This window comes from Lepus europaeus, chromosome 9 (genome assembly GCF_033115175.1).
Source record: "Lepus europaeus isolate LE1 chromosome 9, mLepTim1.pri, whole genome shotgun sequence".
Lineage (NCBI taxonomy): Eukaryota > Metazoa > Chordata > Mammalia > Lagomorpha > Leporidae > Lepus > Lepus europaeus.
This window is the reverse complement of record NC_084835.1, coordinates 22,968,643-22,993,846: the sequence shown is the minus strand read 5'-3', so window position 1 is coordinate 22,993,846 and position 25,204 is coordinate 22,968,643. Positions and strand designations below refer to the sequence as shown.

Genomic DNA, 25,204 nt, shown 5'->3' with positions numbered 1-25,204 from the left:
CAGCAGTGTGAACGCACAGGAAGTGAAGGGGAGGGAGGGCCCCCCCATAGGTGGGAGGGTCAGTGGGGCATGGAGGCAGAGTGCCCTTAGAACTCCTGATCTCTGTGATCCTTGACCTCCCGGGCTAAATGGCCGTGGGTGGCCTTCTGTAAACAGGGAGCTTGGGGGATGCTGTGTACTCGCAATGGAGTACTGGAAGGCTGGCGCCTAGTGGAGAGCCCACCCTCCCTGTAGAAGACGCCCAGCTCTTTGCAGGGCCTGTGCGGCTTGTTCATCGGCGCCCTGCGCCCTGCACAGCCGAGTGAGCAGAGGCCCAATAGAACCAGGAGTGTGTCCTGTGAGGCACCCTTCCTACCTTCCTGGAGCCTGGCTCAGCCCGGACTGTGAGGGTGGCCCAAATGGCTGCATTCTGGTCCCTCTATCCAGAATGACCTGGGATCCTGGTGCAGCAGGAGGTGCCATGTCTGAGCAGATGAGGGGAGCAGTGGGGTTCCCAAGAACCAGGTTCCCTTCTGGGAAAAGGCAGATCCTGAAAGATGTTTGAGTGAGTAGCTTTGGGGACGAAAGGCCCCTGGACACATGGAAGGGGCTAGCGCAAGCTGCAAAAGCAGGAAAGCCAAGGTAGGCAGTCGAGGGATTGTCCTGACAGGCGGTGCTCCGGGTGCGGGTGGGGCTTGTGGAGCACGCAGTCAGAGAGCAAGGTGAAAGACCTGTGCCAGGAGTGAGGGATCTGGGGAGGAGGGCTGCCAAGCCGCTGCTGTGGACTAAGTGCTCCGTGTCTGGACTCGAGCGCTGGAACCCAAGTGGAGGAAGAAGGTTCACCTGAGGAGTTGGGGAGGGAGAATTTGGAAGGCACAGAGCCTGGTAGATGAGAGGGACGGAGGGGAAGCCCTCGAGGAGGTGGGGGTGGTGGTGGTGGAGGGAGGGTGTCTGTGACCCTGGCTCTGAGGGCAGTAGCTGGGGTGGACGACCTGCACCTCCAGGTTGGAGTTTCCAAGTGATATGTGTGTCTGTGCGCGTGAGAGAGAGAGAGAGAGAGAGAGAGAGAGAGAGAGAGATTTTGTTTCCCAGGAGGCTGTGCCAATGGCCTTGAGCCAGAATTCTCCAAAAGTTCTAACAGGATGGGCTAGGTCCTGGCTCCCGTTGCTGTGGATGGGAAGGGACAAACAGGCCACAGGAGAGAACCCTCCTGCCCAGCGTTCCCTCCTGCGAAGGCCCAGGAGTCCGCCAGTGAGGCAGTCTAGACTTGCCCAAGGCTTCTCGGCTTGGGGTGGTTCCAGGTAGGGGCCTGGGGCGGAAAGGAAGGCGGGGCGCCCATGCTGGTGCACCTCGGCCCCGTGTGCCAGCTTCTGCGGCCGGGCGAGGGGGGTTCACCCCCACTTGCTGGTGAGCAAATAGGTGGGGGGGCGGGTGTCAGGTTACAGGGCTTAGCGATGGCGCAAACCCAGGTCCAAAGCCCGAGCTCTTCTCTCAAACAGCGCAAGGTGGGGGCGGAGGGAGGGGCTGGCTGGTGGGGAGTCCCGGGAGAAGGAGCGGTGGGAGGACCAGGTGCGCAGGGGAGGAACGAGGCGCCTTAGTTCAGGTAAGGGAAGTTGAGGGAGAACGGCCACAGGAGCCCGTCCTGGAAGGGAGAGCGGGCGGGATGGTGGCGGAGGCGGCCAATGGACAGACGGGCCAGGTGAAGCGCGGGACCTGACTCCGGCGGGGCGAGAGAGGCGCGGCCGCTCCCCTCCCGGGAGGGCTCCCAGTTCCAGTTCCAAAGCGGCGCGCAGGTGAGGCCCCGCGGGGGCGGGGCGGGGCAGTGTTGCCATGGCTACCGCCGCCGGGCAGCCCCTGAGCCCCCTCCCTACGCGGGAGGGGCTGCGCACCCCCGCACTGGGCGGGCGCGGAGGCCGCGCGGCCGGAATGCGGGGTCCCGGGCAGTCCGCGGCCGTGCGCCCCGCTCTCCCGGCTGCTTCCGGCCTGGCCCCGGCGGCGGGCGGGGGGAGGGCGGCCCGGCGGGCGAGGAGGGGGGGGAAGGAGCGGAGCCGGGCCCGGCCGACGCGGCTTTGTCTCCTTTGTTCCCAGCGGTGGCAGCGCTGCGGCGGGAGGGGCGGGCAGCGGGCGCAGTTTTCCGCCCCTCGGTCTCCGGGTAACAGCTGCGGCTCCGCCAGACCCACCTCCGGGGCAGGCCGCCGCGCGCACAGCCGCGTCCCGAGCGGCCGGCGCCCCCTCGGCGCGCACAGCCCGCGCGGCCGGCCGGGTGGTGAGTGCCGGGCGCGGGGCCGGGGCGGCGGGGCCCCGGCGAGGCCGCGCGCCCCGAGGCGGAGCGGCCTGGGGCCGGGATCCGGCCGGGCAGGGGCGGCCTGGGGAGTGGTGGGCGGCTTCGGCGCCCAGAGTTGGGACCACGCTTCTCCGCGCGGAGGGAAACTCTGGCGGCGCCGCCTGTAACGCGATTGGGAGACAGAGGAGGTGGAGCTGCTCCTCCGCGCCCCCTCCTCGCCGCCGCCGCCGCGCCGGGGACCGACCGGCCCCTTCCCCGCCCTCCCAGGGCCACGGGTGGGGTCCTCGCCCCGCGACCTGGTCGGGGAGGGGGGAGGGTCGCGGCGCCCCCTTGAGAGTAACAGCCTTTCCAGGTGCGCTCGCGGGACTGACAAAGGCGGACCCCGAGCCTCCCGGCTTGAGGGCGCGTCCCGCTCCACACTTGGGTGCGTGATGGTGAGCACCGCGGGGCATCTTGGAATCCCGCCGGCGGTGGCTCTCCCACCCGCGGCAACACACAGCGGACAGGGTGGGCAGTGCGCACGGCCGCACCGTCAATGAATGGAGCAGGGGGCGGAGAGGGAGGCCAGTTCCACGGACGCCCAGGTAAATGTGCAGGTGTGGAGCGTGGAACGGCTGGGCCGTGAGCCTCGTTGGTAGGTGAGGACAGCTCCACGAGGTTTCAGGAAGCGCTTGCTTTCTACAGAGAGAAGTTAGGCGGCCATGGGCCCTGCTGAGGAGGTGCAGAGAGGTGGGCCCAGAAGAGGCCCACCAGGCACGCTTGGGCATGGGCAGTGAGGCCTTGGCAGTGAGCCTGGACAGAGCCCCAGAGGTGGGGAGTGGGAGGAGATCTGACGGTGCAAGTCGGGGACTGGAGGCTGGCTCCAAATCAGCATATCGGCCTTTCCAGTTTGCTGGGGTCAGCCATTAATAAGAGGGGGGGCTGCTGCCTTGCCCGAGGAGAGACCAAGTGGCTTGGAGAGTGGGCAGGGGGCATGGTCTCCCCTAGCAGCTGGGTTTCCTTTACCGCCACACAGGGAGCACCTGCTCTGTGTTGCCGTCTGTGAGCTGGAGCCACACTCCCTGCCTTTGAGGAGCTTCAAGTCCAGAGTTGGGGGAGGGGGCCACATCAGCCTTAGCACGTCCATCCCCTGCTGCCCGGAGTGACCTCCTCAGCACCCTGGCAGGATGGCTGGGTGTGGGAGTTAATGGGCTAGAGAGGGAGTGGGCATTCCAGGCAGCAGGACAGCCGCGTGACCGGACAGCAGAGGAGCAAACCGCTGTCTGTGGTACGAAGAGCATGGGGGGGTTGGGGGCTAGAGGGCCTTGGCCTTTGTCCTCTGACCCACCCGGGGGGGGGGGCACCAGAGACCCTGGGGGCAGAGATGCCCTCCAGTTCTGCTAGAGGAAGATCCTGGCAGAGGGGCTGGGGGCTGCTCTGAGGACCGCGACATGTGTGCCCACACGCAGGCCCTTCTCTGCTCCTCCCGTGTGGGGCAGGGGAAGAAGCCTGACAGCTTTCCCTGGAGTGGCCCAGCCCCAGGCCTCCGACCCCGCCCGTTCTTCCTGTGGGCCCCTCTGCGGGGCTGTGATTTCCCATTTGGGGAGTGACTTGCGGTTGCCTCTTGAGGGATGGAGCAGCTTGGCACCAGTAGGCTCTGAGCAAATATTTGTAAGCAAATGAAGGAGCGAATGTTGATCTGAGGGACCCAGTGCCCAGGGCACATCTCTGGCATGAGTGGCAGGAGGGGTGAAAGGCAGCTGAGTGTGGGCTGTGGCCTCGGGCCATCCCCAGGGAGGCCCGGTCCTCCGAGAGGAAGAAACTTGCTCTCTCCATCCCTTGGAGACAAGGTGGGGGGCTCCTGGGCAGCCCGGCCTTGCCACAGTCCTGGGATTCTGGCCGGGTTCGAGACTTTCCCTGCCGCCTTCCCCCCCACCCCCTTGGGTGGCAAACAGAGGCAGCCTTGTTCCCGCTCCCAAAGAGCTGCCCTGTTCTCTGCACACTAAAAATGGAAACCCCCAAGCTATTTTGGGAGCAGTGCCCAGCCAGGCTGTGGCCGTGGCCCCCCTGCTCCCACCAGGCTGTGGCCACGGCATCCCAGCTCCCGCCACCAGGCCGGTAGACCCTCCTCTGAGCCCTTGGGGGGGGGGGGGCTGTTCACTTTTTGGACAGCCTCAGAGGCACCCTGCTGAGACCTCTGCGGGGGTGAAGAGGAGCAAAGGTTTAGGACACTGCACTGACAGCCTGGCAGCTGGGTGGTGGGCGGGGCTGGGCAACGTGGCCTGGGCCGGGCAAGTGGGGGAAGTGTCACCCAGCCTGGGATGCAGGGTTTTTCCCATCACTTTGCCGACCTTGATGCTGCTGGTTGAGGACACTTGGGGTCTGGGGAAGGTGGTATTGCCGTGATTTCCTGATTCTGGGACTCGAGGGCTTCAGTTCCGGCCTGCAAGGAGGGTCCCAAGAGGAAAGCAGGCCCTTGAATCCAGGGAGGCCCTGGGGACCAGGGATGTAGCCGTGCATGGTAACTTCCTCCGGAACACCTGCATCTTGGCCATCACTCTGGGCCCTGGCGCTGCCCTCACCTGCAGGAGAGGAAATAGCAAGAGACAGCCCAGCTTCCACAGCTCTCTAGGACGTTGGGCTTGACCAGGGAAGGGTGCAGGAGTGTATGTGTGAGGATGTCTAAATGTGCAGATGTGCGCACCTGTGGAAGGGTGTGTGTGTGTGTGTGTGTGTGCGCGTGCCAGCTGTCTAAACGGGTGTGTCTGTGTGTGGTCTCTGAACGTGGGAGCTTCTGTGCTATGTCTCCATTCTGGCTGAGTGTGTGTCTCTGCTGTGTGTGTAGGTCCTGTCTGTGTCAGCGTGTGTGCAAGTGCCTGAGGGTGGGGTGGGTCGATGTGCCTCCATTTTGGTACATGTCTGCCGGTGTGCTGGTGGCCCCTGGCCTGTGTGGAGGCTGTGTATCTGGTCCCTTCACAGGGCAGGGTGGAGAGGAAAGGACCCAGAGAGGGAAAGAGCCGTGCTGGGGGCCTGGCTGGGCCCTGCTGGCCACGGGTCTCCTTCCTAGCTGACCTTTCCCAGGCCCCTCAAGTGCCTGGCTCTGCTGCCCTCCCCTCCCCTGTGGGCTCTGAGGAGGCGTCCTCTGTGGAATGTGTTTGGTGGCCGAGGGCCAGGCTGGGCCTTGCTCCACCGGCGGCTGGGCAGTGGGGAGGGGTACTTCGGTGCTGCCGTCACGGTGGGGAGCCCAGGGCTCCCTCGTGCCCGCAGCCCCGTCCCCAGCCTCATGCTCCTGCTTTCCCCCTGGCTAGGTGACTCCTGCTCAGGTCATGCTGTTGTCTCCTGATCCAGCCGGCCCCGCCAGGTGAGCCTGGCCACACACCTAGGCCTGTGGCAGCAGTGGGACCCCACGGTGCTGAGGGCTTCCGAGGAGGGGCCCAGGTTTCAGGACCCCACACTCTCAGCTGAGCCTCCCTTTTCTCGTCCACCTATTGGTTCTGTGATTATTGTCCTGAGTTCTGGGCCTGAAAATCCCCAATCCTTGTCCAGCTCTGACTTGCTGGTGGCCCAGGGGACCTCACCTTCCCTCTTCTTTATGCTCTGGAAACCAACATCCGTAGAGGGCACTGCCGCCTCCCCTCACCTGCTCTCCCGTCCCTTCCAGGCCCTGCTCCCTGTCTGATCCTCGTGTGGCCCAGGACAGTATGGGTGAAGGTGGCGTGGGCTGGGTGCAGGTCTCCCAGGAGCAGTGCTTAAGAGATGGGCGGGGTTGATGTTTCCGGGGAAAGAATCTGCTATGCTTGACCCCTTGACAGTGTGGTGGCCTCGGGGTCGGCTTGGACCATGGTGTCCGTTAAGCCTGATCCTCCTCGGCTCAGCCCTTGGGCTAGGAGGGGCATCTCGGCGATGCCCCAGCCTCGTCCCTCACCAGTGACCCCCGGTGCTCGGGTGGCCACATGAGCTCTGCTCTACCTCTCTCCCTGCCAGGTGACCATGCCTGCCCTCGGCCTGGCTCTTCTCCAGGCACTCTGGGCCGGGTGGGTGCTCGCCCTCCAGCCCCCTCCACCAGCCGCTTTCACTCCCAACGGCACGAATCTACAGCATCTGGCAAGGGACCCCACCTCAGGCACCCTCTACCTAGGAGCCACCAACTTCCTGTTCCAGCTGAGCCCTGGGCTGCAGCTGGAGGCCGAGGTGTCCACTGGGCCCGTGCTAGACAGCAGGGACTGCCTGCCACCCGTGATGCCCGATGAGTGTCCCCAGGCCCAGTCTACGAACAACCCAAACCAGCTGCTCCTGGTGAGCCCCGGGGCCCTGGTGGCGTGCGGGAGCGTGCACCAGGGGGTCTGCGAGCAGCGGCGCCTGGGGCAGCTCCAGCAGTTGCTGCTGAGGCCAGAGCGGCCTGGGGACACCCAGTATGTGGCTGCCAATGACCCCGCCGTCAGCACTGTGGGGCTGGTGGCCCAGGGCTTGGCCGGGGAGCCCCTCCTGTTTGTGGGGCGGGGATATACCAGCAGGGGCGTGGGGGGCGGCATCCCCCCCATCACAACCCGGGCTCTGCAGCCCCCAGACCCCCAAGCTGCCTTCTCCTACGAGGAGACGGCCAAGCTGGCAGTGGGCCGCCTCTCCGAGTACAGCCACCACTTCGTGAGTGCCTTCGCGCGTGGGGACAGCGCCTACTTCCTGTTTCTGCGGCGGGACCTGCAGGCTCAGTCTAGAGCCTTCCGTGCCTATGTGTCTCGCGTGTGCCTCCGGGACCAGCACTACTACTCCTACGTGGAGTTGCCTCTGGCCTGCCAGGGCGGCCGCTACGGGCTGATCCAGGCTGCAGCTGTGGCTGCGTCCGGCGCCGAGTCCGGTGGGGAGGTGCTCTTTGCTGCCTTCTCCTCGGCCGCTCCCCCGGCTGTGGGCCGGCCCCCATCAGCAGCTGCCGGGGCTGCAGGAGCCTCTGCCCTGTGTGCCTTCCCCCTGGACGAGGTGGACCGGCTTGCCAACCACACGCGTGACGCTTGCTACACCCGGGAGGGCCGTGCTGAGGACGGGAGCCAGGTGGCCTACATCGAATACGACGTCAACTCCGACTGCGCGCAACTGCCTGTGGTGAGTTCTTTGGCTGCCGGACTTTTCCCTTCCCTGAGGCCACTGGCCAGGGCAACTGGAGAGAAGAAGGGCCAGTCCAGACGCTGGGTGCTTCCTCTGTGTGCCTGGGAGGGAGAGGGCGACTCAGCACGCGTCACGTTCAGGGTGACGATGGCATGTTTGAGGGCATTAGGGGAGGGCCAGAAAGTTGGATGGTGTCCCTTTGTTTTAGGTTCTGAGCAGGGGAGGGAGGTGAGAGTAGGACCTGCTTGGCCACAGGCTCGGGTTGGAGACCAGGGAGAGGGTGTGCGCAGGGGTACCGAGTCATGGGGAGGTGGGGACAGTGCAGGGGAGGGCACTGGGCAGTGAGGAGGCAGCTGGGAAAGTGGCCCAGGAGGCGGCTGAGCACAGGAACTGAAGGAAGCGGCTCCTGGGCCAAGGATGGAGGGGTGGGGGTGGGGCACCAGCAGAGGTGAGGATTCAGGACCGAGAATGTGGGAGATGTTGTCCCAGGAAGAGTTTTTTAGGGAGGACAGTCGAGCCTGGGGCAAGGCTGAGGTTGTCCCAGGAGGACTGCAGGGAAGACAGGCTTGTTTTGGGCTAGCAGGGAGGGGTGTGGGTGCCCAGGGAGGGTCTTATCCACACACCTTGCTCTCTGTAGGACACGCTGGATGCTTATCCTTGTGGCTCAGACCACACACCTAGCCCCATGGCCAGCCGTGTCCCGCTGGAAGCCACGCCAGTTCTGGAGTTGCCAGGAGTTCAGCTCACAGCTGTGGCAGTCACCATGGAGGATGGACACACCATCGCTTTCCTGGGTGACAGTCAAGGGCAACTGCATAGGGTGTGTCCACAGGAAGTCCTGGGTCTTACCCAGGATCTAGAGGGTGCAGGTGCTGGGGACCTTGCCTGGTTGGAGTCACCTCTGTGTCCCCTAGGACATGGCCTCCAGCCTTGTGGCTCCCCGCCCCCTCTGGGCTGGTTGCACCTATCACTGCCTAGGGGTCCACTGTGGGTGGGGGAGGGCCTTGGGCCTGTGGCCATGGACTTGGTTCCCAGACCTGTGGTCTCTGATCTCAGGTCTACTTGGGCCCCGGGAGCGATGGGCAGCCGTACTTGACACAGAGCGTCCAGCAGGGGTCTGCAGTGAGCAGAGACCTCATCTTTGATGGGACTTTTGAGCACCTGTATGTCATGACCCAGAGCACAGTGAGTGGCAGGCACGAGCCAGGGTATGGCTGCTGGAAGGAGCCTGGGGCAGGGCCTGGGACCATGGGTGGATGAGCCGCTGGTGTCGGGGTTGCTGGCCTCAGGTGCTCTCTGCTGTCACAGCTTCTGAAGGTTCCTGTGGCGTCTTGCACTCAGCACCTGGACTGTGCATCTTGCCTGGCGCAGAGGGACCCATACTGTGGGTGGTGTGTGCTCCTTGGCAGGTTAGTGCCCCGCCGACCCCGACCCTCCTGGCCCTGCACCCTGAACCCTTGCTCCCCACCTTCCATGCTGGGCAGACACAGGGCCCCCCCAGGTCACGGACGGGTGCTGCTCATTCTTGCTCAGGTGCAGTCGCCGTTCTGAGTGCTCCAGGGGCCAAGGCCCAGAGCAGTGGCTCTGGAGCTTCCAGCCCGAACCAGGCTGTCTGCGAGTGACAGCCATGAGTCCTGCCAACATCAGCCGAGACGAGAGGAGGGAGGTGAGGGACCCTGGGAGTTGGTGTCGGACGCACCCAATAGCACGTGGCCTTGCAGAGTCCCTTCTCTTGGGGCCTTGATTTCTTGATTTTTGTTATGACCCAGGTCTGCGGGTGTTGGTGAAGGCTTGGGGGTGGGGGGCTGGTGGTGCCTGCCCATATAATTGCTGCCCAGGGGCCCCAACAGTGTGTCCTGCACTCTCTTGGCAGGTTTTCCTGACGGTGCCAGACCTGCCACCCCTGTGGCCTGGGGAGTCGTATTCCTGCCACTTTGGGGAACATCAGAGTCCCGCCCTGCTGACTGGCTCTGGTGTGATGTGCCCCTCCCCGGACCCTAGTGAGGCCCCAGTGCTGCAGCATGGAGCTGGTGGGTGAGAGAAAGGGCCGGGGCCAGCCCTGGGGCCCGGGAGCCCCTGCCTGCTCCTGGCTGGGGCTGGGGGAGTTTGGGGTGAGGTGTGGAGCCGGGCAACGAGCCCTGTGTCGATGCCTTTTGCTGAGTTCCCTCGCTGGCACCCCGCCCCCTGAAGTCTGTGTTCAGTGAACTGTGCTCCTGTGCTCTGTGGACTGTACTCCCCCCCACCCATTGTGTGCATCCTTTCCCTTTTCGGGAGGATCACCCTCCTCTGAGGGTCTGAGCATCCTGCCCCGCCCTCAGCCCTGGCACCTTCCCCCTCCCCCAACAGACCACGTGTCGGTGAGCGTGGAGCTCAGGTTTGGCACTGTCGTCATCGTCAGAGCGTCCCTCTCCTTCTATGACTGTGTGGCAGTCACGGAGCTCCGCCCCTCCGCACAGTGAGTTCCTCCCCGTGCCCCCTCCCAGCCCCCGACTGCCCCAGCAACCCCTGCTCCATGGCTGTGCTCCGTGCAGGTGCCAGGCCTGTGTGAGCAGCCGCTGGGGGTGTAACTGGTGCGTGTGGCAGCACCTGTGCACGCACAAGACTTCCTGTGATGCCGGGCCGATGGTGGTGAGCCAGCAGGTGAGCCGCACAGGGTTTGGGGGCTCCAGAGAGGGTGTCGGGGGGCCGGTGTCTGTGTGCCTGCCTGCCTGCCTGCGTGAGGCCCCGTCCCGAGCCCCTGTGCCTGTGTGTGACTGACCCACTGGACAGCGGCTGCTGCACGCCCACCGGGTTGGGGGCAGAGGCCGGCAGGCCTGGCCTTTGGCCCCCACCTCGGTCCAGACCCCCCTGGAGCCTCCCTCCCGCTTCTCCTGCGGAGGATTAATGGGCTGTTTCTGTTTCTCTTTCCTTGGTCTCCTCTCCTCTTAACGTCCCCCTTGCCTGCCTCCTGCTCCCGCGCCTGCCTGCTGAGTGGCCCTTCCTGGCTTCCTCTGCCTCCCTTCAGAGCCCGCTTCTCTCCCTAGCCCCTCCTGCAAGAGACGTGCCCGGCCCCTTCCCACCCACAGCCCCCAGAGCCCCAGTCAGCCCTGCTCCCGAGCCCCTTCCTGTGGAGCCGGGGGCTTCCTCCACGGCCGCAGCCTGGGATGCCCCCACTGAGGCCGGGCCTTCCCTGCTCAGCCCCAGCCCCGTGCCCTCCCCTGCCTTCACAGAGCCACCTCTCCATGAGCAGCCCCCCTCTCCCACATCACCCCCCAGACCTGCATCCACTGCCCCTGCCCCCGCTGACTTGGGACCTAAGGCCACACCTGCGGACCCCTCGGCCTCCGTCCCGTCGCCCTCAGCGGTGCCCCCTGCCGACCCCAGCCCTGAGGCCCCTCCCTCTGCGGTGCCCCTGGACCAGCCCCCTGGCACTGCTCCTGCCACCGCTTTCCCAGGGGCCACTGGCTCCCCGAAGCCCACCCCGGACTGGCTTGTGAGAGAAGGCGGCGAGCTGCCCGAGGCGGACGAGTGGACGGGGGGTGACGCGCCCGCCTTCTCCACTTCCACCCTCCTCTCAGGTGATGGAGACTCAGCAGAGCACGAGGGCCCTCCCGCCCCCCTCATCCTCCTGTCCAGCCTCGACTACCAGTACGACACCCCCGGGCTCTGGGAGCTGGTGAGGCCCAGCCCAGGAAGGAGGCCTCGGGAAGGCTGGTGGGCAGGTCGCAGCCCCTTGCTTGCCTTGCGATTCTGCCCTGGGCGGGGGGTCCAGGGCAGGGTGCCAGCGGTCTGCAGCCCCATGCCGGCTTGACGTGGAACCCGGCGGGGGCGGGGGGTGGGCAGCGTGGGCTCCATGGACTGCCACGCTCTTGGTGCCTGCAGGAAGAGGGGAGCTGGGGGGCAGGCTCCTGCCCATGCGTGGAGAGCGTCCAGGGCTCCACCTTGATGCCGGTGCACGTGGCGCGGGAAGTCCGCCTGCTGGGCAGAAACCTGCGCCTCTTCCAGGTGAGCGTGTCCTGCTTGCGGCCCCGGCACGAGCCCTGGGGAGCAGGACGGGTGCACGGCGCCAGGTCTCAGCCCCAAACCAGAGGCCGCGCTGGGTGGCCCACGCGGGCTCCCTGGGCCCGGCTCCTGAGGCTACCCCATCAGGCGTGTTGTTTGCCCCCAGGACAGCCCGGGAGACAATGAGTGCGTGATGGAGCTGGAGGGCTTCGAGGTGGTGGTGGCAGCCCGGGTTGAGTGTGAGCCTCCTCCAGACACCTGGTGCCACGTCACATGCCAGCAGCACCAGGTACAGACCGAGAGCCTGGGTGGGCAAGGGTGCACCCACCCTGGGCCGCCTACGACCTTAGCTGGCTGCACCATGCTGAGCCCAGCCCGGGCTCCGACCTTGTGACCCCAACTCCATGCCTAGATCTGACCGTGTGCCTCACGGCGTCCCTGCAGCCCAGCTTTGACCCGGAACTTGAGACCTCATGGGGTCCCTAAGCTCCAGTACTACCATTCTGGAACTTTCTCTGACTCCCTTCCCTGTGCCCCTGCCTTAGGCCAATGCTTGACCCCACTCCCCTTTCCCCAGCTCAGCTATGAGTCTGCACTGCCGGAGCTCCACGTGGGGCTGTTTCTGCGCCGCGCGGGCCGGCTGCGAGTGGACAGGGCTGAAGGGCTACACGGTGAGCCCCCGGAGCTGTGCCGGCGGGGGGAGCCGCATGCTCCCCGCCTGCCCTCACCTGCGTCTCTGCCACCCCCAGTGGTTCTATACAACTGCTCCGTGGGCCGTGGGGACTGCAGCCGCTGCCAGACCGCCCTGCCCCAGTACGGCTGTGTGTGGTGCGAGGGGGAGCACCCACGGTGCGTGGCCCGGGAGGCGTGCGGTGAGGCTGAGGCCGTGGCCACCCAGTGCCCTGCGCCTCTCATCCGTTCGGTGCGTTGGAACACAGCCCTTCCTCGCCGCTGCCCTTGCAGGGAGGGTGCGGGTGCCCTGGGTGCATGGAGCCCAAGGGTGGGAGGCCGGGGCTGCCCCCCAGGCTGTCACTTGTGAGCAGGCGGGTGGCAGTGAGCAGTTCTCGTTCTGGAACAGGTGGAGCCACTGACCGGGCCTGTGGACGGGGGCACCCGGGTCACCATCAGGGGCTCCAACCTGGGCCAGCAGGTGCAGGACGTCCTGCACACGGTCAGCGTGGCCGGGGTGCCCTGTGCTGTGGACGCCCAGCAGTACGAGGTCTCCAGCAGGTGAGCCGTTTGGCCGCGGTGTGGGTGGGCTCTGGGGCTGGCTTTCCTGCTCAGGGCCTCCCACACACCGCTTGCCCTCTCCCTCCCTCCCCACTTCCCCTTGCCTTCATGTCGTCACAAGAACTCCGTGCTGCTGTGGCCACTGGCGCTCAGGCCTGCAGGCTCCTGGCCTGGACTGGTCTGGGATATTCCTGGGCCTGTCTGGGGCAGGTTCTTTGCCCAGAGCTGAAGGTGGCCCTGCTTCCTGGCTCCGCCTAGGTGTTCTGACCTGGCCCCAGCAGTCACAGTGGGAGCAGGGGCCTCGATGGTCCCAGAGAGCTGTGCTCTGTCACCATTGACTCTTCTTTCCCGAGCACTGCCCTGGGCTGGGCTCTGCGGGAGGTGAACTTGCGGCACACTTGCTAGTGCCAAGGCCCCTCTGCCCAGTGTCCAGGGACCCCCAGCTGCCTTTTCAGAGCTCGTAGCTTGCAAAGGTCTGGGGTCATGGGAATCTGGCTGGCTGTTGAGGGGCCCCAAATGTGTACATCTTGCACATTCGCTTGGAGGTATCCACAGTGGCAAGGCCCAGAGCCGGCTGGGTATCAGGGTGGCCTGGAGAGGCTGCCCCAAAGCACGCGGAGCAGGTCCTTCACTCCACCCTCAGAGGCTGGAGTCTGGCGGGGCTCCACAGCCCATACCGCAAACAAGTAACTGCTTTGCCAGAGCCCAAGGGGTTGCCCCCAGGCGTGTGGTGACCCAGAGCTCGAGGTCCCTAGTCGTCTGCTTGTGGTTTCAGAATGGTGAGACTGAAGTCATTCGCCAGGTGATTTCCAGAGCGATGAAAGTACGTTCCGGCTGGGCCTCCCCTGAGCGGGTCCCGCATCTGCTCTGTTCTCCCCGAGCGTTTGCAGCGACCGTGGCCATGTCACGGAGTTGAGCCGCTTCAGGCTTAACGTTCTGGAAATGACTTTGCCGCCAGCTTCTGGCCGGTGGCTGAGAGCCAGCGTTTCCTTAGAGCTTCACGTGCGTCCCCACGTGTGACCAGAGGCTTGAGGGGCCTCTGATACCGTTAAGACCTCACGTTTCCATCCCTTGGGGAATGAGGGCTGTGCACTTGATGGCTGGCCGGGCCCCTCGTTAGCCCAGTAGCTCCCCAAAAAAGGGAGGGCTGCTTCTTGTGCTTTTTTTTTTTTTTTTAAGATTTATTTATTTGTTTGAAAGGTAGGGTTACAGACAGAGTGAGGGATAGACACACAGAGAGAGGTCTTCCATCCACTGGTTCACTCCCCAGATGGCCGCAGTGGCCGGAGCTGAGCTGATCTGAAGCCAGGAGCCAGGAGGTGGGCCGAAGCACTTGGGCCATCTTCCACTGCTTTCCCAGCAGAGAGCTGGATCAGAAGTGGAGCAGCTGGGACTTGAACCGGCTTATGGGATGCCGGCACTGCAGGCGGAGGCTTAGCCCACTACACCACAGTGCCAGTCCCAGGGCAGCTTTGTAAATGTATTCACAGCTTGGGAATCAGTTCCTCCTTGCATGCGAATGCCTCCTGGAGTGCCCCTCTCATCTGTGGAGCAAGGCGAGGGGGGCCACCTGTCCGTGGTGCAGGGGCAGGGGCTGCTGGGTCCATCTGGGGAGCCCCCAGTGCAGCCCAGCACTCCCAGCCTGCCCTGTGCCCGCAGCCTCGTGTGCGTCACTGGGGCCAGTGGGGAGGAGGTGACCGGCCCAGCCACAGTGGAGGTGCAGGGAAGAGGATACGGTGTCTCCGATGTCACCTTTGCCTACCAGGTGCTGACTGCTGAGCCCCGCCCTCGGCCTGCGGCTTTCCCCTTCCTGGGGCTCCACCCAGGGCCATGTCTGTCTTGGGCTCCCCGCCTCTGTTCCTGGCCTGATGGCGGCTCTCTCTTGCTATTCTCCTTCCCCTAGGACCCGCAGGTGCGTTCCGTCTTCCCCGCCCATGGGCCCAGAGCCGGGGGCACCCGCCTCACCCTGCGCGGCTCCAACCTCCTGACCGGGCGGCTGGAGGACATCCAAGTGGTGGTTGGAGAGCAGCCGTGTCACCTGTAAGGACTGTTTTCTCCTCTCTTGAAAGTCTATGCACCCCAGGGAGACAATGGGGTGGGAAGAAGTGGGGGAGGCAGCAGAGGGAGGGGTGCGGTGGGAGAGCAGCCTCCAGGGCCAGCAGGGTGGGGTGGGGAGGAACACCGTGAGTGCTGAGGGGTCTGGGCCTGCTTCCCTCTCCTCTCCTCTGCAGGCTGCTGGAGCAGCAGTCAGAGCAGCTGCAGTGCGAAACCAGCCCACACCCAGTGCCTGCCACTCTCTCCGTGGCTGTGTGGTTCGGGGCCACTGAGCGGAGGCTTCAGCAAGGCCAGTTCAAGTACACGTCGGATCCCAATGTCACCTCTGCTGGCCCCACCAAGAGCTTCCTCAGGTGCTGGGCAAGGGTGTGGCTGCGCAGGGTGGCGCAGGGAGGCCTTTGCCGCCCCACCTCCTGGGGGCTTTGGGGATTTCGCACAGAGCTGGGAATCCCGTGCCGCAGATGGGCTCGTGCTGTGGGGCCGGGGCTAGGCCAAGCTTGGATCTTGGTCACAGGAGCCACAGTGGCTCACACGCTGTGTTTCAGTGGCGGCCGTGAGATCTGGGTCCGTGGCCAGAACCTGGATGTGGTACAGACGCCAAGAATCCGAGTGACAGTGGCCCCCGGAGCGCTGCGGCCCAGTCCCGGGCAGGGACGGCGGCGCCGTGTGGTCCCCGAGACACCGTGTGCCCCTGGAGCTTCCTGTGGCGGTCATCGTGTACGGCGCCCCGGGCCTCCCCTGCCTGCTCTGGGGCCCCCAGTCCGTGCCCCGAGGACAGCCAAGGGGCGTGCATCTGCCTTTCCTCACCTCCCCCCCTTGTCTTCCTCCCGCCAGTTTGAGGAGCCCTGCAGCGTGAACTCCTCCCAGCTCATCGTGTGCCGCACGCCCGCCCTCCCGGGCCTGCCCGAGGACCCCTGGGTCCAGGTGGAGTTCATCCTCGACAACCTGGTGTTCGATTTTGCAACACTGAACCCTACGCCCTTCTCCTACGAGGCCGACCCCACCCTGCGACCCCTCAACCCCGAGGATCCCACCGCGCCCTTCCGGCACAAGCCGGGGAGTGTGTTCTCCGTGGAGGTACCGCGGACCCCCCACCCCCACCCCCACCCCCGCTGTTGGACAACTCTGCTGCGTAGCAGAGAGGCTGTGACCGTGGAGTGGGGGCTGGGGCCGGCCATGGCTCCTCATCCCTGCTGTGGCCAGGGCAGAAGGGGCTAGTGTGAAGGTGCCCGGCCTGGCACGGGCGGGGCTCTGACCCTGACCCCGGCAGGTGTCTGAGTGGCAGTATGTCTGTGGCTTGGTGTGCGTGGTAGCTGTGCCGTGGCTGGGCTGGTTCTCTGGCAGCCTGGCTCACACGGACACTCTGGGCACCTGTTATGCACATGAGGTTGGCAGTAGGTGGGCACTGAGGCCACAGCTGGTTACTCTACCAGTAGATGCAGTGGGAGCTCGGGTTGTGTTGGGAGCCTGGGCAGTGTTGGGGATGGCTTCAGGTACTCCAGAGTTTTTTTAGCTCTGCAGAGGAAACACAGGGATCGGGGCAGTAGTTTGGAGGGCATCTCGGGCTGTTGGCTCCGCATGCAGGGTGGTACTGAGGGACCAGGGGCTGGGATCTGGGTTCGGCATGACTGATCTGTGACCCCATCTGTGTGCCAGGGGGAGAATCTGGACCTTGCAATATCCAAGGAGGAGGTGGTGGCCATGATAGGGGACGGCCCCTGCGTGGTGAAGACCCTGACCCGGCACCACCTGTATTGCGAGCCCCCCGTGGAGCAGCCCTTGCCACGGCACCTTGCCCTCCGAGAGGCGCCTGATGCGTTGCCCGAGTTCACAGTCAGTGGGCAGGTCCCGGGCTGGGCTGTGCTGGGCTGCGCTGGGCGTCAGGCGTGCGCTGGATCCCTGCTGACCAGTGCCTCCGTGCCCAGGTGCAGATGGGGAACCTGCGCTTCTCCCTGGGCCACGTGCAGTATGACGGCGAGAGCCCCGTGGCGTTCCCTGTGGCAGCCCAAGTGGGCTTAGGAGTGGGCACCTCACTTCTGGCCCTGGGCGTCGTCATCATCGTCCTTATGTATAGGTGGGTGTGGCCAGGTGTGTCTGGGCGAGGGAGAACAGACCAGGGGAGTGGGCCAGGGGCTAATTTTTTTGGCTTGGTGGGCCTGGTGGTCTCTGTGGCAAGTACTCAGGTCTGCCACTTGGCATGAGAGCAGCCACGGACAGGGTGGAACCACCTGAGTGGCTACAATCTGTAGTTATAGAAGTAGGCTGTGGGCGGACTTGGGCCTGGGTGCTATAGTGATCACACCAGGCTCCACTGTGCCGGGTCCCACAGGGCATGGGAGGCAATGACTTGACGGGGATGGGACAGGCTAAATTGTTCTGGGCTAGCTTGGGCTGGGCTGGCCTGGGGGAGGCCAGGGTGTGCCTGGGCCATGTGGGACCCAGCCAGGGCTTCAGGCCCCTCCGGCCATCCCCGCCGACCTCGGTGCGAGCAGGAGGAAGAGCAAGCAGGCCCTGAGGGACTATAAGAAGGTCCAGATCCAGCTGGAGAACCTGGAGAGCAGCGTGCGTGACCGCTGCAAGAAGGAGTTCACCGGTGAGGCTGCGGGCGCAGCACCGTCGCCCCTACCCCGGCCCCGCCCCAGCCCCTCCCAGCGCATGCACCAAACCCAGCCCCTGCTGCTCCACAGACCTCATGACCGAGATGACGGATCTCACGAGCGACCTCCTGGGCAGCGGCATCCCCTTCCTGGACTACAGGGTCTACGCCGAGAGGGTCTTCTTCCCCGGCCACCGGGAGTCGCCCTTGCACCGGGACCTGGGCGTGCCCGAGAGCAGGCGGCCCACGGTGGAGCAAGGGCTGGGGCAGCTCTCCAACCTGCTCAACAGCAAGCTCTTCCTCACCAAGGTTCCTCCCCCCACTCCTCCCTGGCGTGACCCTGGCCTTGGCCCTTGGCTTCCCACTGTTCCTGAAGCCGGCGCTCTCTCCGGCTGCAGTTCATCCACACCCTGGAGAGCCAGCGCACCTTCTCGGCCCGGGACCGCGCCTATGTGGCCTCCCTGCTCACCGTGGCGCTGCACGGCAAGCTCGAGTACTTCACTGACATCCTGCGCACCCTGCTCAGCGACCTGGTAGCCCAGTACGTGGCCAAGAACCCGAAGCTGATGTTGCGCAGGTCTGTGGCTGGGCAGGGGGGGTGGGGGGTGGGGGGTGAGGGATGGGCAGGGCCTCAGCTGGGGGTGGGGAGCTCATGGATGAGAGAGCCCCACAGCCCCCTGCTGACCCTGGCCTCTCCCTTTCCTGTCGCCCCAGGACAGAGACCGTGGTGGAGAAACTGCTCACCAACTGGATGTCCATCTGTCTGTACACCTTCGTGAGGGTGAGGGAGGCAGAGGTGGACAGGGCTCCCGGGCAGGCGGGATCGGGCCCCGCCCCATGCAGTCTGTCCCCCCAGTGTGTCCTCGATCACCCCAAGCCTGCATCCCCTCCCCCCACATGCGTCGTGTCCCCTGCACCTCTGCTGCCCGCCTGGGGGCCCTAAGTGCCTGCACTCCCGCAGGACGCTGTGGGGGAGCCTCTGTACATGCTCTTCCGCGGGATTAAGCATCAAGTAGACAAGGGGCCGGTGGACAGCGTGACGGGCAAAGCCAAGTACACCCTGAATGACAACCGGCTGCTCAGAGAGGACGTGGAGTACCGGCCCCTGGTGAGCAGCGTGTGCGTGTGCGTGTGCGTTGTGTGTGCAGTGTCGGTCCCTGGTTGGGCCCACAACGGGAGGACGTGTGGGGCTCTTGACTGCAGCTGGATGCAGGCCCAGCCTGGCCGCTGGTGGCTGCTGGAGAGAGGCCTTGAGACGAGCTTAAGGGCAGTGCTGAGGGGACAGGCCTTGAGGGGAGGGACAGAGAGGTTCCTCAGGCTCCGGATGGGACCAGGGTGGCCACTGCCTGGTCTTGGGAGGAGCCAGCCCTGCCCTGCACCGTGCGCCTGAGCTGTGCCGGGGCCCGAGTGTCTGCTGCTCATCTCCTTACGTCGCCTGCCAAGCCAAGGCCCTCCCACCCCCGCAGCAAACCTGCTTGCCACCCACCTCTGGGCTGGCTTTCCTCTCTGCTCTTTGAGGAAATTCCATTTGGGCTCTGCCGCTCCTCTGTCGGGATAGGTGGGGGATCCCTGCTTCTGTGGGCTTCCCTGGGGTCCGTCAGCCTGAGCAGTGCAGCCCCAGGGAAGAGCCCTCACGGCCACTCAATCGCCTGCATTTACCCCATAGACATTGGCCAGCGCTCGGGGTGTGGGCTGGGGTCACGGAGTGGAGAAAGCTGCGCCCTGGGGGAGGCAGGCAGGTGAAGAGAGAGGTGTCCGGGCCTGCTTGGTGCTGAGGGGTCAGAGCAGTGGCTTCCTCCTGGGTTGTCCCTGCCCTTGGCCTTGTGTCTTGGTCATCCTGCAGTGTGGCATGAACCCTGAGGGCTCCCACGTGTCCTCCTAGACCCTGAATGCTCTGTTGGCTGTGGGGCCTGGCACCGGGGAGACCCAGGGTGTGCCTGTGAAGGTCCTGGACTGTGACACCATCTCCCAGGCGAAGGAGAAGATCCTGGACCAGCTGTACAAAGGAGTGCCCCTCACCCAGCGGCCAGACCCTCGGACCCTGGATGTTGGTGAGGACGGAGAGGGAGGGCCCAGGACCAGCTCTGCAGGGACAGTGGCACCCAGGGCAGGTGGAGGGACGCTGGGAGTCGGGGCGGAGGCCAGCCTGTCACTGCCGGAGGGCCCTGCTCCTGGTCTCGGGCAGGGTGGCTGGTGCTGCCGTGTGGAGGGGGAAGCGGCCGCTCCCGCAGGTGGGGGCTCAGTCCTGCCCTGCTCTTGCAGAGTGGCGGTCTGGGGTGGCCGGGCACCTCATCCTTTCAGATGAGGATGTCACTTCCGAGGCCCAGGGTCTGTGGAGGCGTCTGAATACCTTGCAGCATTATAAGGTGGGAGCGGTGGGCGATGGAGGAGGGGTATGGTGGGGGGCAGGGCTGGTGGAGGGCGTCATTGGCTGTGGTCCTCAGGTCCCGGACGGAGCAACCGTGGCCCTCGTCCCCTGCCTAACCAAGCACATTCTCCGGGAAAACCAGGACTATGTCCCGGGAGAGCGTGAGTCCGCCTGCACCCCAGTCCCCCGTGATCCCCTGCCCTTGCCTTGCCCCGCCCGGGTGGTGGGGGCAGGGCAGGCTTATGCCTGTTTCTGTTCTATCTAGAGAAGCCCTCGACCAGGTGCCCTCACCCCTGGGAGAGTCGGCAGGATCCAGGGGGCCCAGGGAATTGGGCACCTTGGTGAGGGGTGATGAGTTATGGGGTCTTGGCACAGGGACCCCGATGCTGGAGGATGTAGATGAGGGGGGTGTCCGGCCCTGGCACCTGGTGAAGCCGAGTGAGGAGCCAGAGCCGCCCAGGCCTCGGAGGGGCAGCCTGCGGGGCGGGGAGCGCGAACGAGCCAAGGCCATCCCCGAGATCTACCTGACCCGGCTGCTGTCCATGAAGGTGGCCGGGGCTCACCCAGGCGGGAGGCATGGGGTGGCTGCGGCCGTGCTGCTGCAGAGGCCCCCTGCGGGCCTCACTCCACCTCCCGTCCTCGCACAGGGCACCCTGCAGAAGTTCGTGGACGACCTGTTCCAGGTGATCCTCAGCACCAGCCGGCCCGTGCCCCTGGCCGTGAAGTACTTCTTTGACCTGCTGGACGAGCAGGCCCAGCAGCACGGCATCTCCGACCAGGACACCGTGCACATCTGGAAGACCAACAGGTGGGCCAGGCGGGCCCGAGGCGCGGGCGGGCCTCCCTCCTGCCCCCAGCCCACCCCAACGCTCACCGGCCGCCTCTGCCCCTCCAGCCTGCCCCTCAGGTTCTGGATCAATATCATCAAAAACCCGCAGTTTGTGTTCGACGTGCAGACGTCTGACAACATGGACGCGGTGCTGCTCGTCATCGCGCAGACCTTCATGGACGCCTGCACCCTGGCTGACCACAAGCTGGGCCGGGTACGGCGGTGTGCGTGCACAGCTTCCGGGCTCTGCCGAGAGCTGCAGGGGACAGGGCTGGGGAGGCCTCTGACCTACGGTGTCCCCGGGCAGGCTTTGTCCCTGGGGCTCCCTAGGTGACAAAGCCTCCACCCTGAGGGGGGAGTGAGAGTGAGGGCGTGGTGTGCTCATGCTCAGGTTAACGTGGGCGGCGGGTGCAGCTGGTGTGGGAGGAGGCAGAGCGCAGTAGGGCTGTGGCGGTCGGCCAGGGCCTGCCCAGGGGTGGCTCATTACAGAGGGGCTGGGGCCCGGGAGTGGTGTGCTCAGGCCTGGGAGTTGGGTGACTCCTCCTGGCTGTTGTACAGTGGACAGACTGCAGCCTAAGAGGCCCGAGAAGAAGCTGTGGGTCCTGCAGGCAAGCAGGGTCCGTGTCCATTCCCTCCAGAGGTGCAGGGCAGGCCAAGCCGGATGGGAGGGGTCAAAAAGAAAGAGGGGGGCCACGTGATCCCCGGGCCCTGGCTGCAGTGAGCTCAGACGTGGTGTTGGTAGGGCCACCAGGTGGCTCCCAGGTGGAGACATGGATTTGCCAATCCCACGGTGGCTTGGAAGGCCTGGTGGGTGGTGGAGGCGCCTGTCTGCCTCTGGCCAGACTTGAGGGACGTGACACACAGGTGGGAGTGTGTTGTCAGTACAGCCAGACCCTGGGGTCCCGTGGCGTTTGGCACCTGCATGTGTGTGCTTGGCAGCCTTTGGCAGGGCCCTTGGAGACCCGAAGGTTCAGGAATGGGGGCTCCGCTTGGCATAGACCCTGGGCAGCTATTGGCCAGGGGTCTCCTGAGTGATGCCTCTGGACCTCCGTGAAGAAACAGAATGGAAAGTCCACTGCGTGTTATTGTTCTGGTTCTTCTGCCTGTGATGAGCTGAGAACCACAAGGCCACCCCGGGACCCCTGGGGCTACCACCAGGCATGGCTGCCATGCGGTGTCTGGGTCCTTAACCAGCTCTTCCCATGCCCCCCTTTCCCAGCAGGAGAGCAGGTGGCTCCCGGTAGCTCAGGACTGGTCCAAACCAGGCACACAGCGGGCCCCTAGGGGAGCTGACCCAGCCCGAGGACTGACCAGGCCTTGTGTCCCTGCTGACCTGGGGGCGGCACCAGCTTAGGTCCCCCCCGCCTTCCCAGTAGCTTGGGACCAGTCCAAACCAGGCACACAGCGGGGCCCTAGGGGAGCTGACCCAGCCCGAGGACTGACCAAGCCTTGTGTCCCTGCTGACCTGGGGGCGGCGCCAGCTTATGTCCCCCCACCTTCCCAGTAGCTCGGGATGAGGCAGAGTCCCAAGGAGAGTCTGCGCAGAGCCTGCCACTGGGCCACAAACCCGGCCCAGTGGCGGAGGCCGCGTCGGTGTTACGCTGTGGGCTCTGATGCCAGAGGCCTCCAGGTCCTGGGTAGTCTGGGCAGTGTCCAGCATTCCCTGGCTCCTGGCCAGCCAACTTCTAAAACAATTCCCTGGGGAGCGAATGCCACGCTCCCACCCCTGCTCGCCGGATCCACATGGAGGCTCGCAGGGCTGGGGAGTGGCCTCAGCCTGACGTGGCTCCTCTGAGGCCTAGGCTGGGTGTGATGGAAGGAGGGGGTTTCTACAGAGGGAAGCGGGCTCTGGGGAGCAACCATCCTGGAGGTGAGAGGGGCCTGGGGAGGTGGGACTTCCTGTGCCGGGAGGGCCTGGCTGACTGAGCTTACTCCTCTTCCCCACCTGCTGGCGGCACCCAGGACTCCCCCATCAACAAGCTGCTGTACGCTCGGGATATTCCCCGCTACAAACGGATGGTGGAGAGGTACAGGGAGGGGTCCTGAGTGGTGGCAGCGGGGGGAGCCTGGGGCACGGGTGAGGTGAGGGCCGGGGATGGGCCCTGGTGGGGGGCAGGCGCTGGCTCTGTTGACCCAGGAGCTGCTGTCGTGGGCTCTCTGGCAGGTACTATGCAGACATCAGACAGGCCGTCCCAGCCAGTGACCAAGAGATGAACTCTCTTCTGGCCGAGCTGTCCCGGGTAAGGCCCCCTCTGCTGCTTGGGCGGGTCCCAGCCGTCCTGCCCTGGTCACACTGCTCCTTCCCGGGCAGCCACATCATCACTGCAGAGCAGGCAGGCGTGCCCGGTGCCTGCAGCTCATGCTGGGGCCTGTGGATGACAGGCTCATGGTGGCTCGATGGCTGGGACTGAGCTCCGGGTCCCACCGGGTCAGCCTTCCCAGGAGGTGTAGACACACCTCTGCCTGCTCCTCCAGCAGCCCCCAGACGTGTGCTCCGGGCATTTCTAAGCAGTGTTTGCCCTGCGCTGCTGACGCCGACAGCTACGGCTTTGAGGCGTTGCTAGGCGTCAGGCCCTTCGTGGTGGCTTTGATGGTCTCAGGTGCACCACGAGTTAGGAGGCAGGAGGCATGGAGGCTGTGTCCAGAGAAGACACTGCATGGACGGGGCCTGGGAGTGGCCTCAGGAAATACAGCAGAATTATACCGGGCTCACAGCCTGCACGCAGCGTCTGTGCCACGGGCTCTGATCACCTGGGAGGGCAGAGTCCAAGCTGGGGCCTTTCCTGGGAGCGAGGCAGGGCCCCGGTGGGCACCCGAGACCCTGCTGACCCTGCAGGCCTCTGCCGACCATGGCAGCCCCTCCCTCCCCCTCTCAGGCTCCCATCTCCCCCTCCCCCTTCCTGGGGGTCGTGGGCCTCCTCCCTTGGGTGGCGGCGCCCTCAGCTCTCTCTCTTGTCTAGAACTACTCCGGAGACCTCGGGGCGCGGGTGGCCCTGCACGAACTCTACAAGTATATCAACAAGTACTACGACCAGGTGGGCAGACCTGGGCCCAGACAACGGGCCTTGAGGGCCTCCTGGGGGGCTGAGGGGAGGAGGGGATGGATGGGAGGGTCTGGTCCTGTGACTCAGGTTGGGGGGGGTCTTTGGCGCTGCCTTAGGCACAGTTGGGGAAGGGTTGGTGCCCTGTTGGTTTGGGAAATGTCATTTAGGCTCTATTTCTGTTGGGCTCCTACCAGGCCCCTCCCCCTCCCAGCTCCCCAGCAGGGGTCGAAGGCATGGTGGGGGGGGGGGGGTTAGGGCTAGGGAGTCCTCCTAGTCCTGGAGATGGTATCCAGGGTGTCATGGAGAGACATACAGCTGCCCCCTCCGCCCTGACCTGGCCCTCCCTTGGGGCCTCCCAGAGTCTCAGACTGGTGGCGCGGGAGCCCCCAGGGAGGTGGGGCCAGGAGCAGGGGAGGCCTGGATGAGGGTGCAGCGAAGGCCTTGAGGGTCTTTCTGGGGAACTCTTGGCTGGGCCCCCACCAGTCAGCCTCTGGGGTCCCCAGGGAGCCATCCTCTCAGATGTCTGGGTGGCGCCCACGATGAGGCCATCACTGTTGAGGCCTGAGGAACCTGCCGCATGGCCCCCAGCCCCCGGCAGCCATTGGATGAGTGGCTCCCTGGGTGTGAAGTCCAGGCTCTGGGCCTTGCTCTGGGTGGGGTGGGAGGAGGCAGGGGAGTGGCAAGCCTGTGCCCCCCCTTGGTGGGTCCCATGTCGTCGAGGTGGGTCCCCCTCTGTCTCCCCAGCACATCTGCGCATCGTTGCCAGGTCCCTGCTCCTAGCCCAGCACCTGGCACCAGGGCCTTGCTCAGGGAGCGCTGGGGCCTGGCTGGCGGGTGAGCCGGGAGGGCTGAGTGGGGCTCCTGGGCACCATGGTGGGCAGGGCTGACCACCACACCAAGGCCACTCTCCTGGGGTGCTGAGTTGAGTACTTCAACAACCCCATGGCTACTGCCTGCTGTGGTCCCCGTGCCCCTGGAAGTCCCTGGGTTTCTTGGGCTCCTACCCCCAAGGCTGCCGTGACTCGGGCCCGCTGACGCATGCAGCCAGCGCCTGGCTGACGGTGCCGTGTCTGCCCTGCAGATCATCACCGCCCTGGAGGAGGACGGCACGGCCCAGAAGATGCAGCTGGGCTATCGGCTCCAGCAGATCGCGGCTGCCGTGGAGAACAAGGTCACGGATCTCTAGGCCCTGGGGGTCCTGGCCTGCTGTTGCCTGCGCCCGCCCGGGCCACTCTGGAACCTCAAGGGAGAGAGAGACCCCTTCTTAGATGCCTGTAGTGACGGACAAGCAGAGTTAGCGGAAGGCGGCTCCAGGTCTCGGCCCTGCTGGACCGGCCTCGAGTGGCCCTGTGGGCCACCTCCTGCGTGACGGCAGCCTGCAGGGCGCTGGGACTAGAGGCATGTAGACAGTGGAAAGGCCTCCGGGCCCGGGGAGGTGGTACTGCTCCCGAGCCCTGGCCACGCCCCGCGGGGAACCAGAGAGGATGGACGAGGGCCTGCCCACTTCCTGTCCTCCTCCGTCATCCCTCATCCCTGACCTCATTTTCGCTGCCTCCGGCCTTGATGCTGCTGCCACTTCCTAGGTCCGAGAGATGATTGCTTGTCTGAGGCCACGGCAGACTGACCCTCGGCGGGGCTGGCTGTCCCAGGGCCACGCTGCCTCAGGCCAGCCAGTGTGCAAAGCATCTGCTGCAGGGGAGCCTTGGGGGGCGGGGGGCGGCCCCACTGACCCAGCTCTTCATTAAAGCATAACACACTG

General features: G+C 65.3%; 1 protein-coding gene across 6 annotated transcripts; it reads left to right on the top strand.

Moving 5' to 3' along the window:
- The first annotated feature begins 1,498 nt into the window (after positions 1-1,498).
- PLXNB1 (plexin B1) lies at positions 1,499-25,204 on the top strand. Of its 6 annotated transcripts, XM_062200776.1 has the most exons (39): positions 1,499-1,582; positions 5,551-5,603; positions 6,227-6,538; positions 6,803-7,339; positions 7,980-8,162; positions 8,399-8,527; positions 8,651-8,751; positions 8,876-9,008; positions 9,216-9,372; positions 9,689-9,797; positions 9,874-9,982; positions 10,347-10,997; positions 11,204-11,326; positions 11,490-11,612; positions 11,901-11,994; positions 12,073-12,245; positions 12,402-12,553; positions 14,213-14,318; positions 14,457-14,593; positions 14,785-14,961; positions 15,154-15,325; positions 15,443-15,685; positions 16,265-16,441; positions 16,534-16,682; positions 17,101-17,201; positions 17,296-17,513; positions 17,603-17,781; positions 17,919-17,985; positions 18,166-18,312; positions 19,087-19,255; positions 19,467-19,570; positions 19,649-19,733; positions 19,948-20,120; positions 20,220-20,380; positions 20,468-20,615; positions 22,364-22,428; positions 22,566-22,641; positions 23,362-23,436; positions 24,527-25,204. In XM_062200776.1, exons 3-39 carry the CDS (start codon positions 6,233-6,235, stop codon positions 24,629-24,631), a joined length of 6,114 nt encoding a protein of 2,037 aa, XP_062056760.1. In that variant the 5' UTR covers positions 1,499-1,582; positions 5,551-5,603; positions 6,227-6,232; the 3' UTR covers positions 24,632-25,204. The 6 variants fall into 6 exon arrangements, with proteins under 6 accessions (XP_062056760.1, XP_062056759.1, XP_062056755.1 ...); XM_062200775.1 differs by having other exon boundaries at positions 6,381-7,339; XM_062200771.1 differs by having other exon boundaries at positions 6,227-7,339.

Excerpts from the sequence above, each read along its gene's own strand:
- PLXNB1 (XM_062200771.1), top strand. The coding sequence starts at position 6,233 with ATGCCTGCCCTCGGCCTGGCTCTTCTCCAGGCACTCTGGGCCGGGTGG. Across the intron at positions 8,528-8,650 it reads ATGTCATGACCCAGAGCACA|CTTCTGAAGGTTCCTGTGGC; the intron begins GTGAGTGGCAGG and ends CTGCTGTCACAG. Across the intron at positions 20,381-20,467 it reads CACATCTGGAAGACCAACAG|CCTGCCCCTCAGGTTCTGGA; the intron begins GTGGGCCAGGCG and ends CTGCCCCTCCAG.